The following is a 19,657-nucleotide window of genomic DNA, read 5'->3' as shown; positions in this document are numbered from 1 at the left end:
TTGTTATGGTAAGATTTTTTTGTGCTTGTTTTACTTATGTATTCTACTTTTACTATTTGGAGTTAAAAGTTTCACTATGTTGTAGTGGGTAAAATTTTCTTCTTTTCATTTGTGGGTTTGAAGAGAGGGACTATTCCTTTTGGTCTTTGCAGGTCTTCCAAGACCTGTGAGATTGAGGCTATTAATGTTCCATTTAGTGTTGCAAGTTGACACCTACAGAAACGATATGAACAGGGTGGAGATTCTAGAGGGCTGATGTTTTAGGGGAGAAAAGATATAGGAGGTTAGTAAAGGGCTTAGGAAGTTGGACACAACATGGGTGATGAAAGGAGGAAAGACGAATAAATCAGGAGTATGAGAACAGTTGACACATGGGCAACCAACTCCAAGGAGCAGTGAGGCCATTGTGGTAGAGTTAGTAGAAAAGCCAGAGAGAGAAAGAGAACAAACCAGTAACAAAAATAAATGTAAAAAACCGGAAAATGACAATCCAACATGTATAAAATGTTAAATTGTTCTTTGTTTCTTTCCTGTGTATCACAAGGAAAAATATTGGCAAAGAAGTTTTTGAATTTTCATGTTTTAGTTTAGGCCATGACAGAAAAAGTTTGAGAATTAGTGTTTTAATCCCTTTTTGAGATTATGTTTTGTATAAGAATATGCTGGCTATTTGTATCACTGGAATTGCGAACCTTTTTAATAAGGATTGATTTCCAAGGGTTTGTATTGAAAAGGTTTAGAGTTGAAATTTCTCTTTAACTGTATACGCTTTAATTACTACTCACATAAGTTTGGAAATGTTATCGTCATAGTTATTTAATGTCCATGTTCCATGCTAGCATGGCTTACCTAGTTTGAAAAGATGTGATGGGCTCAAGGACTGCATCATGTTCTACTGTCTGCTTCGATGTGGTTTCTGTGGTAGGATGTCCTTCCTAATGCTAACCATTTTACAGTGTGTTCTAGTGTGGTGCCATGCAGCTTGCAAGACTAAGATCTGTGTGGTGGAGAGACTTTATGCTAGAAGAGATAGAACCAGAGCAGAACGGGTTTCTTACTGTAGTGAAAGTGCATGGTTACTCACATTGTAGTAGAGAGGGTAAGAGTGATTGGATGAAGGTGGAAAGAGATAAAAATGACGATGTGTCTGGGTCGACCCGCAAGGTGCAAGGTGAGTAGAAGTGGGGACGTAGAAGAGATAACAGAAGTGTAGTTGAGTGGAAGTTGCAAGAGTGTATGGGAGTGTGGGAGATGAGATGGATGAATGGGTGAGGGAAGGTAGGCAAAAACTGTAAGGATTAGATAGAGTTGAAGGTTGGATAAAGGGTAGGTGAGAGTCAATAATACATGAATTGGGAGAATAGGAGATGACTGACAGTGCAGAAAATAAGGGGTGTGGAGAGCAGCAGAGTAGTAATGATGATACAGTAGACAGGAGAAGGATGGTAGGGATGACATGGCTGGATAAGTTAATTCTTTCTCTGGTAGCTCAGGTGGCTATGATTATCCTTTTGTTTGATACCTGAATGTTGACACCTTATTTTCACAAATGATGTTTTCTTGTTTAGTTGCTCTTGGTCTAAGTGAAGAAGATTCCTCAATTAAGGGACCAGCTCTAGATGTATATAAAGAAAACTTTGAAACACCTTTCATAGAAGACACTAAAGAATTTTATACAAGAGAAAGTAAAACGTTCTTGGAGCAGAATCCTATAACTGAATATATGAAGAAGGTAAGATCCGCAATCGAAAGGAACTTTTTGTTGTCTGTATTGGCAAAAGCTAATCAATAAAAGTTTTTTTTTAGATAAAAATGGTGTCTATTAACCTTTTGTTACCATACTTCTATTGAAAGATGCTGCCTTTGTTTCAATAAATTTTGAAAATACAAGAGATTTAATTAATAATTTAGTCATTATTAAGCTGGTGTTTGTAACATAAAATAACGTGGAATTTTTATGGGAGGTTTTCATTTAGAATCACTTAGTCTTTAGTATTCGGATTACTTTGTCAAGTGTATTCACATTGTATTGAATTAATCCTGCATTATTTTGTAACTTTGAGATTTCAATGATGTAATTATTTTTAGAAAGACTTTGTAGGGTAGGTGTGAAAGGCCTAGCTGTTTTTAACATAAAACAGGTAGTGTATTTGGGCTGGAAATAGCTGGTTTAAATCCTAAAGGGTTAAAACAGGAACTTTGTATCATAGAAGCAGTGTTGGTGTTAGGCAGATTGATATCAAAAGGGTTAATTTTCTGCAGGTTGGGTGAGTAAAAAAAATCCAACATCTCAGATTTATTTACATTATTTACATTCGATGGATATTTGTCCTCATCTTGTTTGTTGTTAACACGTTTTAGCTGATATACCCTCCAGCCTTCTTCAGGTGTCTTGGGGAAATTTAGAACCTGGGTTCTCATTCCTAAGGTATTTTTTGATATTATTATTATTAGTATTGTTATTGTTCAGGTCACTGCTTGGAATCAAACTTGGAATCTTGGGGTTAGTAACCCGTGCTGTTAACCACTACACCATATGCCCATGGGCATATGGCGTTTGATTCCAGGCAGTAATCTGAACAATAACAATATAACAATACTACTATTAATAATAATAATATCGAAAAATACCTTAGAAATGAGAACCCAGGTTCGAAATTTCCCCAAGACACCTGAAGAAGGCTGGAGGGTATATCAGCCGAAACATTGTGTTAACAACAAACAAGATGAGGACAAGTATCCATTGAATGTAAATATTGTACATAATTCCTCATCTCTTAAATATAGAACCGTATCTCAGATTTGTTTTTGTTCAAAGAGAACAAAAATAGGGAATCTTATACTTTGGGCTTACTAAGAAGTAAATTACTTCTTAGTGATTCCTTGGTTATCAAAGTAATGAGAAGATAATAATCTTAATTTCTTTATCTTCATATTTTTTAATGCATTTAATATATTTCATTTCAGGCTGAGACCAGACTTACAGAAGAACATAACCGTGTTCAACTTTATCTTCATTTAACTACACTAAATGCTTTATCATATATGTGTGAGAAAACATTGATAGAAAATCACATTGACCTCTTTCACATTGAGTTCCAAAATTTGTTGAAGGATGACAAGAATGAAGGTAAGTCCCAACATTTAATTCTACCTGAATTCATCAATATTTAATTAATCTTATTTAACCCATCAAATGAGAGAATGCTTCTCAAAAGGGATTTTGGTAGAAATGTGTAACTTTTATTTTTTTTGTGAGTGAACTAGAATATTGTTCAATAATAAGTGGTGGGTTTTTTGTGATTTTTAGGTTTATTTTCTCCCTTCTCTTTGGGTGTTTCTGATGATAGTATGTTCAATGCATTTGTTGGCATTTTTCTGTCGTAATACTTCACCTTCCTTTCACTTAATTTTGAAACGAATGAAGAATTTAGTAAAATAACTTTGTAATTATTAATTTGATGTTTGGAATATAAATAATCACAAATTTTATTAAAAAGGCACACACATGATGGGCATCTAATCCATTTCTGTTTACCAAATTAATTCACAAAACGTTGGTCAGCTGAGGGTTTGGTCAAGCTGTTGTGCAGTGAGACTGAACACTAAACCAAGTAGCTGCAAAGTGAACTTCTTAAGCATACAGCTGCCATGCCTGTATGTTATCTACAAACTGAATTAACTGTTGTTCAAATTAGTTTTGCTTATTCATTTCAGATTTAAGGCGAATGTATCAGTTGGTATCCCGAATAAAGGATGGCCTAGGAGAATTACGTATTTTTTTAAAGAATCATATCTACAACCAAGGTCTTGCTGCAATTGAGAAATGTGGAGAAATGGCTGTGAATGTAAGTGTTAGGCTGCTTTGTCATTATTATTTCTTAGCAGACTCTATCATATATTCTTATTTCTCTATTGCCCACAAGGGGCTAAACATAGAGGGGACAAACAAGGACAGACAAAGGGATTAAGTCGATTACATTGACCCCAGTGCATAACTGGTACTTATTTAATCGACCCCCGAAAGGATGACAGGCTAAGTCGACCTCGGCGGAATTTGAACTGAGAATGTAACAGCAGACGAAATACTGCTAAGCATTTCGCCCGGCGTGCTAATGTTTCTGCCAGCTCGCCTATCATATATTCTGCTGGGGTTTTTTTCAGGCATTGGACAAGGTGGGGGGGGGGGGGGCATGCTTGGTCATTATCTTGAAGGGTCTCTGATCGATTGTCCAGCAATACTTTGTTCTGTACTTTATTGATTTGTGAGTGACAAAATGGCAAATTGACATCGGTCGGAAGGGAAGTAACCGAATACTGTACCGTATTTTTGCTTGATAAATTGCAGATGCTGATATATGTACATAAACTCACACGCAGATACATGAACTGGTACTCTGTTGGTTATGACAGTGAGGGTTCCAGTTGATCCGATCAACGGGAACAGCTTACTTGTAAAATTAATGTGCAAATGGCTGAGCACTCCACAGACACGCGTACCCTTAATGTAGTTCTGAGAGAGATTCAGTGTGACACAGAATGTGACAAGACTGGCCCTTTGAATTACAGGAACAACTCTGTTAGCTGAGGAGCCTGGAGCAATATGAAATAAAGTGTCTTGCTCAAGGATACCATGCACTGCCAAGAATGGAACTCACAATCTTACAATCATGAGCCAAATACCTTAACCACTAAGCCATGTGCCTTCACATGCACATATAAATATTAACCTTCAAAAGAATAATATTTATTACCTTAAAGTAAATTAAACAAATTTCTCATTTCTATGACTTCTCCCAGAATTACTCTGTCATTTACTCTCTCTCTTCCTCCTCTGTCTCTATAATTTTTTCCCACCGTGTGTGTGTGTGTGTGTGTGTGTGTGTGTGTGTGTGTGTGTGTGTGCTCTTTACTCATTGCCTGCCACCAAGCCTTGTATGTGCATCCATCCTGCGCTTATATTCATTTTCTATCTCTCCTTTACTCCCTCTCTCTATGCAATGTAACACGTGACTGGAGATATCAACCAACCAACATTTACGTTGGCTATTACAATTATAAAGAAGTTCCTGACAACCAAGTGAAGTGAGGTTGTAGAAATAGAGTTCTGGTGAGAAGCATAATGGAATGGTAGCAGTCAATTTGAACTCATTACCTTTGAGTAAATAGTATAACACCTTATCCATTCATCCACTTCACTCTAACTTCCTTATACTTAATAAAGATTAATCAAGGTCGCATCTTCCTTCTGTAAAGGGTGCTTGTATTTTGAATTACTGCAAACTAAAGTAAACTGTGTGTGTGTGTGTGTGTGTGTATGTGTGTGTGTAGGGTCTAAGCATTATTATAAAATATTACATTATAGCACTATTACATGTATCATATGATGATATACTTTATAATGAGATAATTTTATTTATTTATTTTTAAAAAATTATTTTCGTTTATTTTTCAGGACCCCAAGACCTATGTACAGACTATTCTTAATGTTCATGTAAAATACAACAAGTTAGTTAGTGAGGCTTTCAACAATGACTCTGGCTTTGTTGCCGCTCTAGATAAGGTAAGTTTTAAAAGAAGATGATGTTTTAAGACCATTTTTTGTTTTTTTTGTTTTGTTTCTCAGCCATCTAGTTTCAAGCTCAGCTCCTCTTTGACACACCTTAGGCAGGCATTTCTACTATTGTCATGTTCTCACCAAAACCATATGAGTGGATTTGGTAGATGGAATGTGAAAGAAGCCTGCTATATATATATATATATATGTGTGTGTGTGTGTGTGTGTGTGTGTGTACCATTGTCTTGACATCATGTAATAATAGTAATTACTAGTGATGTTCATTTCCAATCTTCTATGAGAGACATGTCTGGTCATAGGGAAATATTGCCTTGTTTGAAAACAAGTGAATGTTGGTGACAAGAAGTGCACCCAGTTGTAAAATCTACCTCAATAAACACTGTTTCACCCATTCTAGCATGTTAAAGTAGACATTTAAACTATGATGATGATGATGACTACGAATACTGTTTCAACCTTATGATGATTATTGGTTACGAAACGTTCGGCCCATTTTTATTGATTTCCCTTGATATTGCAAAACCTAGGTGCATGCATGCAAACATATTCACCTTTGCACATATTCATACACACATAGGCCCAAGCATGGCTGTGGAGTTAAGAAGTTTGCTTTACAACCAGATGGTTTCACAGTCCTTTCCAAGTCAGTTTTGGACGGCCAAACTAAACAGTGAAACAGAGCAGATCACAGAATTTTACTTAAATGCATACATAACCCAGTGTTTGTTTTTGTCTCTGGTTGCTATGGGCTGGTTTTACATTTGTTCTCTTTATTGAATTCTTCATATAACTGTGGAAAAATCTTCAGTTCAGATTGGCATTGTTGAGAAATTCTATGGTCTGTGGATGATGCTTTTATTGAATTATTGGCTGCTAGTCTGCAGACACTATTGATTTGTAATTTCTTCTTTACACTTGTTTTATTGATTCTGAACCATTCTCTATTCTTGTCTTGCAATTCCCAGGCTTGTGGTAAATTCATTAATGATAATTACGTTACGAAGAAAGAAAATTCCAAGAAATCCCCTGAACTTTTGGCCAGATACTGTGATCTTCTACTGAAGAAAAGGTAACATTTATTGCTTTCTGAATCAACTACTATTTTCAGATTTTCCTTTAAATATTACTTTCATAAATTGTTTCTGTGAGAGTTTCAACCAATAAGTCTAGGAATGGCTGTTTGATTGAGAAGTTTTTTTTGCAATCACGTGGTTTTGGTTTCAGTCCCACTGTGTGGCACCACAAATAATTTTCAGCCTGCCAAATAGTCTCCTTTGAACAGCTCCCCACCATCCATCATCTCTTTTATTCTGACTCTCCATTTCCCTTGAGGCAGTCCTAGTTTTCTTGCTACCTAGATCCATTTTACTTGTCATTGATTACACTGTGTAACAAAATAAAAAAATTTTTTTTGTCTTTGGTTTTGGTCAGTAAGTGTTATTTCCTATTTGCTTCTCTCTAGAAATCAAAGGAAACAACTGCTATTCCCTTCAAGCTTTGCTTTTATGACCTGGACATCAATGTTTGGAAAGTGAGCTATTTTCCATTACATATCAGACAGATTTAGTGCAGAGTTGCTGAAGCAAAAATATCGTAATAACAAATAATCTGCTAAGTACCACAGATTTGCCTGTCATTTGCTTCGTCTTAATCACTTGAGCATAGTGGAGGACAATATGTACTGCAGTAGTAGTTGGGGAGCATCATAGCCATGTGTTGAGAGGAATTCTTTGGGGTTTTAATTATATGTAAGAAAAGCAAAGTTTGAAGGAAATAGTAAATTTTCATACTTTCTAGGGATAAGCAAATTGTAAATAACAGTTGCTACCCTAGGACAAAAATCGTTACATAAGTGTTAATTATTGTTCTTACTACATGTTGCAGTGATCATCCTTCTCCAGAACCACCAAATTATCTCCCTTCATGCACTATACCTGCCTGTCTCCCCTCTCCCCCACTCTCATATAGCCTATCCAACCATATATCTCTCTCTTGTCTGTAAACTGTATCATCATTACTATCACTGTTACTATATTACCACTCTTCCCTATTCTCTTCTATTTCCCCTTCCTTAGCTCTTCCATCATTGGTCATCTGTCACTCCCTACATCCACCCTTCAGTCTTACCCAATCCTTATAGTTGTTACCTTCCATCCCTTATCTCTTGCTCCCTCAGATGCTCTTGCAACCCCTCACCCACCTGCACTCCTAGTTCCTCTGTCCCAATACACTTCTCACTTTGCACCTTGAGTAACCACTGGGACTTGAAGCTCCTACTAATAATTCTTACTCTCTCTCCTAAATGTGAGTAACCACTTAGCTCCTCTACAAGAACTTCCTCACCCTTCCCTTTCATACTTAAACATCTCATCATATAAAGCCCCTCCCTCTGAACTCCAGGTTCTGTAATTGTGCAAGCTGCAGGGTGACCTCACTAGTTCTAATGGCATGTAAAAAGTACTTAGTACACGCTATAAAGTGGTTGGTATTAAGAAGGGCATCCAACTGTTGGAAACCGTTTTAAAAGTCACTGGAACACAGTGCAGTCCTTTGACCCATCAGATCCTTTCAAACTGTCCAAACCGTGCCAGCATGGAATATGGACATTAAATGATAATGACGATGATATAGCTCCACGTTGACCAATGCCTTGTGAGTGAATTTGGTAGACAGAAACTGTAAGAAGGCAGCGAGCTGGCAGAAACGTTAGCACACTGGGCGAAATGCTTAGCAGTATTTTGTCTGCCGCTATATTCTGAGTTCAAATTCTGCCGAGGTCGACTTTGCCTTTCATTCTTTTGGGGTCGACAAATTAAGTACCAGTTATGCACTGGGGTCGATGTAATTGACTTAATCCCTTTGTCTGTCCTTGTTTGTCTCCTCTATGTTTAGCCCCTTGTGGGCAATAAAGGAATAAGAAACTGTAAGAAGCTTGCATTGTATACATACGTGTGTGTGTCTGTTGATATTCTGCCCTTGTCATTGCCTGAGTGCATTGGTGATGATGTTGGCTTTCTCTATTGACATTCTAGCTAGTTGCTCTGTGCTTTAAATGATGTTGATGATGATGATCACCATCATTTAACGTCTGCTTTCCATGCTGGCAGGGGTTAGATGGTTTGACTGGAATTGGTAAGCCGGAGAGCTTCATCAGGTTCCAGCCTGATTTGGCATGGTTTCTACGACTGGATGTCCTTCATAGTGCCAACCACTTCGAGAGTGTAATGGGTACTTTTTATGTGCCACCAGCACATGACATGACATGACACCGGTAACAACCATGATTATGATTTCACAGGTGCCATTTGCATGACACTGGCAACAAAAAAAAAATCTCTTACTTGAAAAGTAAGATTGGTGAAAGAACCTCTTGCCATAAAAATTCCTTCCTTATATGTAACTCCCTGTCAAACCCATTCTACCATGGAAAAACAGACTTATGAACAGGCTTCTTACTGTAGTCAGACCATGTGTCTACTGACATTTTAGTAGAGATGGTGGGGTTGATTGGGATTGCAGAGCAAAGAGATAAAAATAGTGGTGGTGAGATGTCTGTTTGGACCCTCAAGGTATGAGGTGATAAGTGAATGAAGGTAAGCAAAGTGGGAATGTGGAGGGGGTAGAAGTTGATGGAGTGTATGAGAGTGAGAGACGGGGAATGGGTGAGGTCATCATCATCATCATCATTTAACGTCTGCCTTTCATGCTGGCATGGGTTTGACAGAAGCTGACCAGGTAGAAGACTACACCATGCTTCTGTTTTGACATGGTTTTTACAGGTGGATGCCCTTCCTAACACTAATCACCCCACAGAGTGGCATGAGTGCTTTTTATGTGGCATCAGCACAGATGAGGTCAGTTTTGGCATGGTTTCTACAGCTAGATGCCCTTCCAGATGCCAACCACTTCACAGTGTGGACTGGATATTTTTTACATGGCACCAGCACTGACAGGGTCACCAAATAACTTGCAAAACAAAGAATTTTCGAGAGAGGAGGGGGTCATTGGAGGAGGTGATCGTGTGTCAGATGATGAAAGGTTAGTGTGAGACAGAGGCAGAAACAGGTGAAGTAGTGAATAGAATGAATGAAGAATAAGTGTTGAGTGAATAATAAGTAGGGGAAGTGGGGAAGAGTAGGTGACAACTGTAAGTTGGATAGGGTTGGGAGTGGTCGATGTAGTGATGGTAGATAAGGGGTGGGGTGTAACCATTGATATATGGGGGGGGGGGGTGAAGAGTGGCAGAATAGTAATGATGATGAAAGAGAGAGGTATGATGAGTAGTTTGGTAGATAGCAAGAATGTGGGAGAGGAAGAGAGAGCCAAGCATAGAGCATGGGGGAGTGTGAGAGATGTATGGTGATGGCCAAGGTGAGATGATTTGGTGGTTCAGAAGTGAAGGGGCTATGTAAAATGTGAGTGGAGAGGACAGTATAAAGGATGAGGGGTAGATATCAATCAAACATCAGCTTGTATAATGTTTCATGTTATTTTCCAGTTCCAAGAATCCTGAAGAAGAAGAATTGGAAGATATTTTAAATCAGGTGGTAAGTTGACTGCTTGTTGTTTACAGTAGAAAGCTTGGAGGAAATCGGCAGATGATATTGCCAGGAATATGGCATAATCAAATCCAAGGATATATTCTTCAGTAAACAAAATGTTGTTTATAATTTAAGATTTTTTTTATCTGCAACATTATATTATCATTGTTGTCATCAACAGTGACAGAATCGGTAGAGTGACAATCAATTGTCTTACAGTATTTTGTTTTATGTTATTAAGTTTCGAGTTTAAATTCTGTTAAGTTTAACTTCATCCCAGCTGCAGCAGTGAGTGAAAATGGTAGATGCATTTCTGCTTTGTTGGGCATTGTCAATAGCATGTACTTGAATCTAGCTGCTTGCCGAGACAAAATTTTTCACCACCGATATATAGGAAAACAGTGAATAAATGATCACTGATGTCTGCCCAGTTAGGATAATTTTCATCTGCCTCCAATACATGTTCTCTGGATGATTACCACAGTAAATTTGCCATTCATGATGTATTTACATTAAGTATGATACATTGATGGCTATTTTAATCTAATAATGCTTCTGTTGCTTATAGCAGATACATACATACATATGTATACACTCACACACATACATGACAAGCTTCTTTCAGTTTCTCTCTATTGAATCCACTTGCAAAGCTTTGGTCAACGTTGAGCTATATTGGAAGACACTTATGCAAGTTGTCTTGTGGAACTTAACTTGAAACTATGTAGTTGGGAATCGAACTTCTTAACTCCACTGTCATACCTGCTATCTCTGTTTAATATTAAAAGAAAGTGGATTCTTCTCCAAACCATATTTTTCATTGCTAAACAAAATGTGATGAAAATAACTTTGGGTGTTGAACAAAACTAAAATAAAACTTATATTTGATTTCATATTTTAAGTATGCTTTATTGACTGTTCTTATTAAAAACCCTTTTTAATATTCTTTAAAATTTTCTTTTATCAGATGATAGTTTTCAAATATATTGAAGACAAAGATGTCTTTCAGAAATTCTACAGTAAAAAGTTGGCCAAAAGACTAGTTCTGCACACATCAGCTAGCGATGATGCTGAAGCAAGCATGATATCGAAACTGAAGGTAACCTATCATTTATTTTTCTGTTGGTTCTGTTGCTTCAAGGTATTATATGAATTTCTAAAGACCATATCACTGTGGGATGGAGAGTCGCTGAAGAGGTCACAGGACGTGTGATGAAAGATTTACGACAAAGGACACAAAAATAAGAATAAAAATAAAGACCATGAATTTTTTCTTTTTGACTGCTGAGTGTTTTTGTTTACTAAGTTTGCCAAACAAAAGTAATTTGCCTTATCAAAGAGCATAATTCAATCTGTACCTGCCAGGAAAAATATGCCTGTTTAATTACCAAAACCATTCAAAGGGGCAAACAAGTATTCCCTTACAATTTCTCTTTAGTGTTTAACCCTTTAGCATTCAAACCAGCCATATCTGGCTCAAATATTCTTCCTGTTTTGTGTTCAAACTGACTAGATCAGGCTTCTCACACCTACTCTGCAATGTCATTCCAAAAATAAACAGTTGCATCTTCAGAATCTCAAAGTTAAGGGATAATGCATAATTAATTCAAAACAGAGATAATGCATGATTAATTAAATAAGTAATACATTTGACAGAATAATCTGAATGCTAAAGGATTAAAATAGAAATCACTGAAATATTCTTTTCTACTCTAGGCACAAGGCCTGAAATTTTGGAGGAGGGGGCCAGTCGATTAGATCGACTCCAGTATGCAACTGGTACTTAATTTATCAACCCAGAAAAGATGAAAGGTGAAGTTGACCTCGGCAGAATTATCACTGAAATATTATGACACAATGTCCACAATAAAATCAGGGTTCCAGAGGAAGCAATCACTTTTAAATGGTTACTTGATATGCTTGATAAAGCAACCGAACCTACTTTAAACCACACCCAAGTCCCTTAAAAAGGAAACATTGGATAAACTAATCTGGGGTATACTAATTACTGACTCTGAAAGGATAAAAGATAAAGTTGACCCCAGTGGAGTATGAACTCAGAATGTAAAAATGGATGAAATGCCGCTAAGCATTTTACCCAGCATGCAAGCAATTCTGCCTGCTTGCCGCCTTATTTGTAACATAAGTTAACCTGAAATTTTGATGGAGGGTTTTAATTTAGATCTCTTTAAAAGTTTGTATCATAAAACCAAGAGCAATCAAAAGGGTTAAAATATTTAGTTTTTATCTCTTATATTTTTTCAGTTCAGATCTTCTCAGGATCAAACTTTGCATATCCTCTTTTAGAGATTAATAAAATGAATTTCAGTAACAACCAGGGATTGACTAAATTAATTCTATTGAAAATATTCTTTTCTGTTTTTTTAAATTTATTTATATATATATATTTTTTTTTTTTTTAAACTAAGAAGTAAGAAATTTAATCTGTTTTAACAAGATTCTTGTTTTAAAAATTTTGTTCACAGCAAGCCTGTGGCTTTGAATACACCTCAAAGCTCCAGCGAATGTTTCAGGATATTGGGGTTAGCAAAGATCTTAATGAAAGATTCAAGAAATATCTGCAAGCATCTTCACAACCATTAGACAGTAAGTATATTTTTAGATTCTTAAGTTATTTATGACTGTTTCCATCAAGAGTATTTCATTACAAGTGATGATATAGCATTACTTGTTTTCTTAGCTGACTTAAAATATTTTCTTAGAAACATTTTCATTCTAATAGGATTTGTGTGAACTGGATTTTTCTTGTTAATAAATTTTCTTGTTAATTCTTTTTTGTTTAAAATATTCTAAAAATAAAAATATATAGTTCATCATCATCCTTTAACGTCTGTTTTCCATGCTGTCATGGGTTGGATGTTTTGACTAGAGCTGGCAAGCTGGACACCTGTGCCAGGCTCCAATTTGATTTGGAATGGTTTCTAAGGGTGGATACCCTTCCTAATACCAATCACTTTGCAGTGTGTAGTGCGTGCTTGTAACAGCACAACATGAGTGCTTTCACATGGCACCAACACAAGTGTTTTTTACATGGCTTTGGCACAGGACTCTTGGAGGCCAATCCTCTTCACCAGGGGGAGCAACCTTAACACTTCTGCTGTGGAGAACTGGTCTTCTTGAGTACAACAAGGCACCAGAGATCTTGGTCCTTTATCATCTTGTCTGAGTAATTCGGCATCCTGAAGTCATCCTTCAGTACTTCATCCCATGTTTTCCTGGGTCTCCTCTTCCACGTGTTCCATCTACTTTAGAGATCGGCACTTTATGGAACTATTGACATCCATCCACATCATATAACTAAACTTCTCTCTTGCATTGATTTAAAAAAATTTAATTTTTGCTTTGTTTTTGCAGTTGATTTCAGTATACAAGTTTTAACATCTGGTTCGTGGCCTATTCAACAAGCTGGATCTTTTAATCTTCCTATGGAGGTAAGAATTATATTCCCCTATATTCTGCAATGCTAAAAAAATATTTCCTTAACATCAGAACCGGCTAGCTTAGAATAAGTGATGTAAAACAGGAAAATCAAACAGAAGTTTCTTGCTCTTTATACAAAAGAATTTTTAGATCTATATTGTCCTTATTTAACTTCTGTGAGATTTAATATTTTTAGGTCCATATCAACAGACAACATTTAATAGATCTTATCTTTTTAATACATCTTATTTAAATAAAACATTTTAAGGTTTTTGGCATATATTGAGAATTGACGTTAGTCTTAACAATGCTGTTTAAACCTTCTATCTATTGGTTTTAGAGGGAAAATTTCCTGTGTTAAAAGAAAACTAAGGGTTAAACAGTTTTTTTTCACTTTGAACCATCATTGTTTAACATCCATTTTCCATGCTGTCATGGGTTGGATGGTTACACAGGATCTGATATACTAGAGGACTGTTTCAGTTTTAGTGAATGTTTTTGCATGGTTTCTATGGTTGGATGTCTTTCTTAATGTCAACCTCTGGGTGCTTCTTTGAGGTTACCAAGTAACTTGCAAGACAAGACAACTTCAGCTGAGGAGATGGCTTTTAGTTAGTGAAGTATAATAGAGGGACTGGAACAGATGTCTTGCAGCAGAAGAGAGAAAAGATGGTGATGATGAAATGTCAGGGTGTCTCCTCAAAGTATAAGTAATTCTGAAACCAATGAGATGTGGCCTGTATAAGCTTAGAGGAGTTCTTAAAGGTTGCAACCATAGTTCAGACAGTTTTTAGTTGCTTGAATATTTCTATATTCTTGTTAGCCAATGATTTCTTAAATTAGCAAATTAATAATTCATGAACAGTAGAATAGGTTTTGGTTAGTGTTTTATTTTTCAACTGAAAAATATATTGAGTAAATTAATTAAACAGTTTTTTATGAATGATTTAAATTTAACCTCATTTTTTGGTGGGGCATTTGTTTGTTATATAAGATTGAATACAGTTGTTTTATGGGTGTTTTGGTGGTGGAATGTCACAATAAACATTGATGGCTGTAGATATAGGTGCATTGGGTGGTCATTGAAAAAAAAAGTGTCATTGAAGCTAGTAGATGTGGTGGTTGTTTCCCTTACATTTGAATTGTCAGAGTTAACAAAATCAAAAGAGATGCAAATGAATTAATCCTTATATATTTATATTAATTTTTCTCCTCACAGTTAGAAAAGACGTTCCAAAGATTCACATCTTTCTATAGTGGTCAGTACAGTGGTCGCAAATTAAACTGGGTCTATCACATGTCTAAAGGTGATTTGACTGCTAATTTAAAAAAGAAGTACATTCTCCAGGTAAGCTACATGTTTTTTTTTATAAATTCGTATATTGTTTTCCTTAGCATTTTTAGATTAACCCTTTAGCATTCACTTTATTCTGTAAAAAGTAATAATTTCAAATTTTGGCACAAGGCCAGCAATTTCAGGGAAGGGATTAAGTTGATTACGTTGACTCCAGTGTTCAACTGGCAAATATTTTATCAACCCTGAAAGACAGACAAAATACTGCTAAGCATTTTGTTCGGTATGCCAACAATTCTGCCAGCTTGCTGCCTTTTTTGTAAAACGTAATGCTTATTTAATCATGTTGTTTTGAATTAATCATGCATTATCTTGTAGTGTTGAGATTTTGATGATGTAACAGTTAATTTTAAGAATGGTTGCTGGCTGGTTTGTACATGAAATGGGTAGAATATTTTAGCTGGATATGGCCAGTTTAAAAGCTAAAAGGTTAATCAAAACAAAAATGTCTTGTACCTTATTCTTGTTTGAACAAGTGATGCTAATGAAAAATAGCCACGTTTAAGTCACCATCATCAATTGAACAATTGATGCATAGGCGTAGGAGTGGCTGTGTGGTAAGTAGCTTGCTTACCAACCACATGGTTCCGGGTTCAGTCCCACTGCGTGGCACCTTGGGCAAATGTCTTCTACTGTAGCCTCGGGCCGACCATAGCCTTGTGAGTGAATTTGGTAGACGGAAACTGTAAGAAGCCCGTCATATATATATATATATATATATATATATATAAATATATATATATATATATATATATATATGTGTATGTGTGTGTATATGCTTGTGTGTCTGTGTTTGTTCCCCCAACATTCCGTGAAAACTGATGCTGGTGTGTTTACATCCCTGTAACTTAGCGGTTTGGCAAAAGGAACCAATAGAATAAGTACTAGGCTCACAAAGAATAAGCCTTGGGGTTGATTTGCTTGACTAAAGGAGGTGCTCCAACATGGCCACAGTCAAATGACTGAAACAAGTAAAAAAAATAAAAGAATGTTTATTAAGTATTTAACAACTTTCATGTTGAAGAGAAAAATACCCTTTCCCCCAGCCTCTAAAAGAGCCATTTATTACTTGATTAGCACTTTTTCTTGACTCTAAAATGATGAAAGGCGAAGTTGACTTCAGCAGGATTTGAGCTCAGAATGTAAAGAGCTGGAAGAAATGCCACTGAGCTGTTTGTCTTATGTGCTAATGATTCTGCCAGCTTGCTAACATAACTGCAACAATAATAATAATTCTACTTTTAGCATAAGGCCAGCAATTTTAGAAGTGATAAGTTGTTTACATCAACCCATTATTTAATTGATACTTATTCTAATTTGAACTCAGAATGTAAAATGCCAGAAAAAATTCTGACAAATCTTTTGTCTGATTCAGTATCCATTCTGCCAACTTGCCGTCTTAACAAGAACAATGATAATGATGTTGGGTTGTGATGTTTGTCCAAAGCTGCAAATCGTAGGAGAGTGTATGATTGTTGTGGCTGCACTGATAGAAGATCAATGCTGCAGTTTGGAGTTCTAGTGCCTGGTGTGCTAACAATTTTGCCATCTCATTGCCTTTAATTTGTATAATATTAAACATAGAATTTATATCATAGAACCAAAGGTTGTTTCAGGCAGGTTGATACCAAAAGGGTTAAGGTTGTTGGTGACTTAGATATGGCTATTTTTCATTAAACAAATCTAGTGGACGAACCTCTGTCTGGTTGCTTGACCTGTTAGAAATAGCAGTAAAATCTCTCTTCGAATCAAACCCTACTATCTTAAAAATGGAAGTCAATGTAAGATGATGTAGTCGTTGGTGCACTATGCTGGGATGGTCATGCCTGGAATGTATTTGATCTTAGGTCTACTAAATCAAGGCGGGATAAGAACAAACTATCATCTTATGATAAGCTTTTTAGCCTATCAAATAAACTTATTTTGGTCTCAGTCCTCTATCATTGAAGGCCAACATCTCATTTTAAAACCTTTTGATATACAGCAAAGATTTTTATCTTTATTCTGGTTTATCACCTAATTACTTGAATAGTCCACTAGATGAGCACTGCCAGAAGTTCATATTTTATATATGTTTTTTCCAGGCTTCAACTTACCAGATGGCTGTTCTTCTGCAATATAACTCAGTGGATACGCTTGATGTACAGCAATTACAAGAAAGTACCCAAATTGATATGGTCAGTAATTTAGATCTCTCTCTTATTTTCTTTGGATATCATTTTCTTCTTTCTTTCCTTTTTTCTTTTTTTTGATATAAATGAATCGTGTCTTTTTACTGTATTGTCATTATTTTATACCCGTGTTCCATACCAGCATGGATCAGATGGTTTGACAGGATTTGACGGTCTGAATAGAACTGCATGTCAAGAATGAGAGAAGGGGCAAGAGTAGAACAGGTTTCATGCCATTGAGGACCTGTCCACACAAGGAAAAGTGGATATAAAACTATGATGATGATAACAACGAATATACATATACATACATACATACATACATACATACATATATATATATATATATATATATATATATATATATATATATCATCGTTTAACGTCCGCTTTCCATGCTAGCATGGGTTGGACGATTTGACTGAGGACTGGTGAACCAGATGGCTACACCAGGCTCCAATCTTATTTGGCAAAGTTTCTACAGCTGGATGCCCTTCCTAACGCCAACCACTCAGAGAGTGTAGTGGGTGCTTTTACGTGCTACCGGCACGAAGGCCAGTCAGGAGGTACTGGCAGCGGCCACACTCGAAATGGTGTATTTTACGTGCCACCTGCACAGGAGCCAGTCCAGCAGTATATATATATATATATATATATATATATATATATATATATATATTATTATTATTATTATTATTATTATTTAAAACAGTTTGATTTGGCTCCATGTGACTTAGTTTTGTGAGCTTCTAACAGAAACCCTCCTTCAAGCTTAGTTTACTGAATGGAGAAATACAGGAAATCCAAGATGGCTACCAGAAAATAGGCTACTATTGGTTAAGGCAGGTCACATGGTGTTATCAGAACAACTGGTCTTACTCTGATAACACCATGTGACTTGCCTTAACCAATAGCAGTCTATTTTCCTATAACCCTAATGGAGTTCCTCCATTTGGTAAACTAAACCTGAAAGAGATGGGGTTTCTATTAGAGGCCTATAAGTCACATGGAGCCAAATCAAACTGTTTTAAATAATAATACACATAACTCCTACTAAATGTGTTGAGTGTCTTTTTCTTTCATTTGTTCACTCGTATATCATCATCATAATCATTGTTTAATGTCTGCTTTTCAATTGCTGGTATGGGTTGGACGGTTTGACATGGAGCTGTCTAGACTCTAATTGTCTGTTGTGGTATAGTTTCTATGGCTGGATGCCCTTCCTAATGTCAACGACTTGATAGTGTGTGCTAAGTGCTTTTCATGTGCCACCAGCACAAGTGCATTTATGTAGTATTGGTATGTGTACTTTTTATGTGGCACCAGCAGCTGAAAGGACAAGCCTGTATGTGTGGAAGGCAGCAGTTTTACTTAGATTGATACATCTTATAGTCCCTTATTTCCTCAGTGAGGCCCAGTGTCTGAAGATCTTTTCTCACCACTTCATCCCATGTCTTCCTGGGTCTATCTTTTCCAAAGGTACCGTCCACAATTAAAGCTCAGCATTTCTTTATGCTGTTGTCTTCATCCATATGCATCACATGACCAACCAATGCAGTCTTCTCTCTTGCACACAACATCCGATGCCCCTTATACCCAGTTTTCTTCTTAAATCATTTATACTCTGTTGTGCATGCACACTGACATTACCCATCCAGTGGAGCATGCTAGCTTCATTTCTTTCAAGCCTTCACAAGTCCTCTGTAGTCAAAGCCTATGTTTCACTGCAATGTAACACACACAAACACACACACACACACACACACACACACACACACACACACACACACACACACACACACTTTCACACATGTGCATGAGAAGACCTGCATTGTTTCTGTCTATTGATTTTTCTCTCAAAGCATTGACCATCCCAAGGCTATAGAAGAAGACACTTCTCAGCCTTGCCATACAGCAAGAATGAACCTGAAACTACGTGGTTGTGAAGTGGATTTTGTAACCACACAGCCATATCTGTACCTATTAACCTCAGCAGGAAAAGAAATATTGATAAATAGGTAACTGAGTATCTATCTGCTCCAGATGCTTATAATAATGAGGACAATGACTCCTTTGGTGGTTGTTTGGGAAGTTTTTGATGACTGGAATTTGGAGTTTCCAAATAGCTTCACTTCAGGGAAAGGCATCAGTGTCTCACCATCTCGTGCCTGATCTCTCATGACAATCCCGATTCTCCAAGTATTTGCAGTTAGAAGGCAGTCATCATAGTTTTTCTATGCTGGCATGAGTTGTGTGAATGTGTATGTGTGTGTACTATAGCAACTTTTTAAGCATCTTATTTTGCAAGGTCTTGGTTGGTGTTTCTTCACTGTTGTTTAGCCTCGGGCTAATGATATGAGAAGAAATATGATCAAAGGCATTCTAGCTGTGACCATCCCAGTTGTCAGTTTTTTTCCTTTTCCTCCAGACATATTGTATTTAGGAGTATCCAGTTTGTCGTTGCAGTTTTAAGATGATGGGGGTGTTCAATGACAAAGAATTTTGCTGTTATTTTCTAGCAGATCAACCATTCATGTTATAATTTTTAGATTTGCTTTTGATTGTGTCATGT

At 36.6% G+C, this 19,657-nt stretch overlaps 1 protein-coding gene across 3 annotated transcripts in view; it reads left to right on the top strand.

Moving 5' to 3' along the window:
- LOC106880546 (cullin-1) overlaps positions 1-19,657 on the top strand; it is a 77,378-nt gene that overhangs the window by 44,510 nt on the left and 13,211 nt on the right. For all 3 annotated transcript variants that reach the window (XM_089351169.1, XM_089351171.1, XM_089351170.1), the window contains exons 5-16: positions 1-8; positions 1,569-1,732; positions 2,968-3,130; positions 3,718-3,848; positions 5,456-5,563; positions 6,544-6,647; positions 10,077-10,125; positions 11,087-11,218; positions 12,606-12,726; positions 13,495-13,571; positions 14,780-14,908; positions 16,999-17,091. The exon at positions 1-8 is cut by the window's left edge and continues 134 nt beyond it. In XM_089351169.1, coding sequence (XP_089207295.1) covers positions 1-8; positions 1,569-1,732; positions 2,968-3,130; positions 3,718-3,848; positions 5,456-5,563; positions 6,544-6,647; positions 10,077-10,125; positions 11,087-11,218; positions 12,606-12,726; positions 13,495-13,571; positions 14,780-14,908; positions 16,999-17,091 — 1,279 coding nt within the window. The remainder of the gene's footprint in view (positions 9-1,568; positions 1,733-2,967; positions 3,131-3,717; positions 3,849-5,455; positions 5,564-6,543; positions 6,648-10,076; positions 10,126-11,086; positions 11,219-12,605; positions 12,727-13,494; positions 13,572-14,779; positions 14,909-16,998; positions 17,092-19,657) is intronic.

The sequence above is a fragment of the Octopus bimaculoides genome, chromosome 4 (genome assembly GCF_046866305.1).
Source record: "Octopus bimaculoides isolate indiv1 chromosome 4, ASM4686630v1, whole genome shotgun sequence".
Taxonomy (NCBI): domain Eukaryota; kingdom Metazoa; phylum Mollusca; class Cephalopoda; order Octopoda; family Octopodidae; genus Octopus; species Octopus bimaculoides.
The sequence above is the reverse complement of the archived record's forward strand: the minus strand, read 5'-3'. Positions and strand labels throughout refer to the sequence as shown.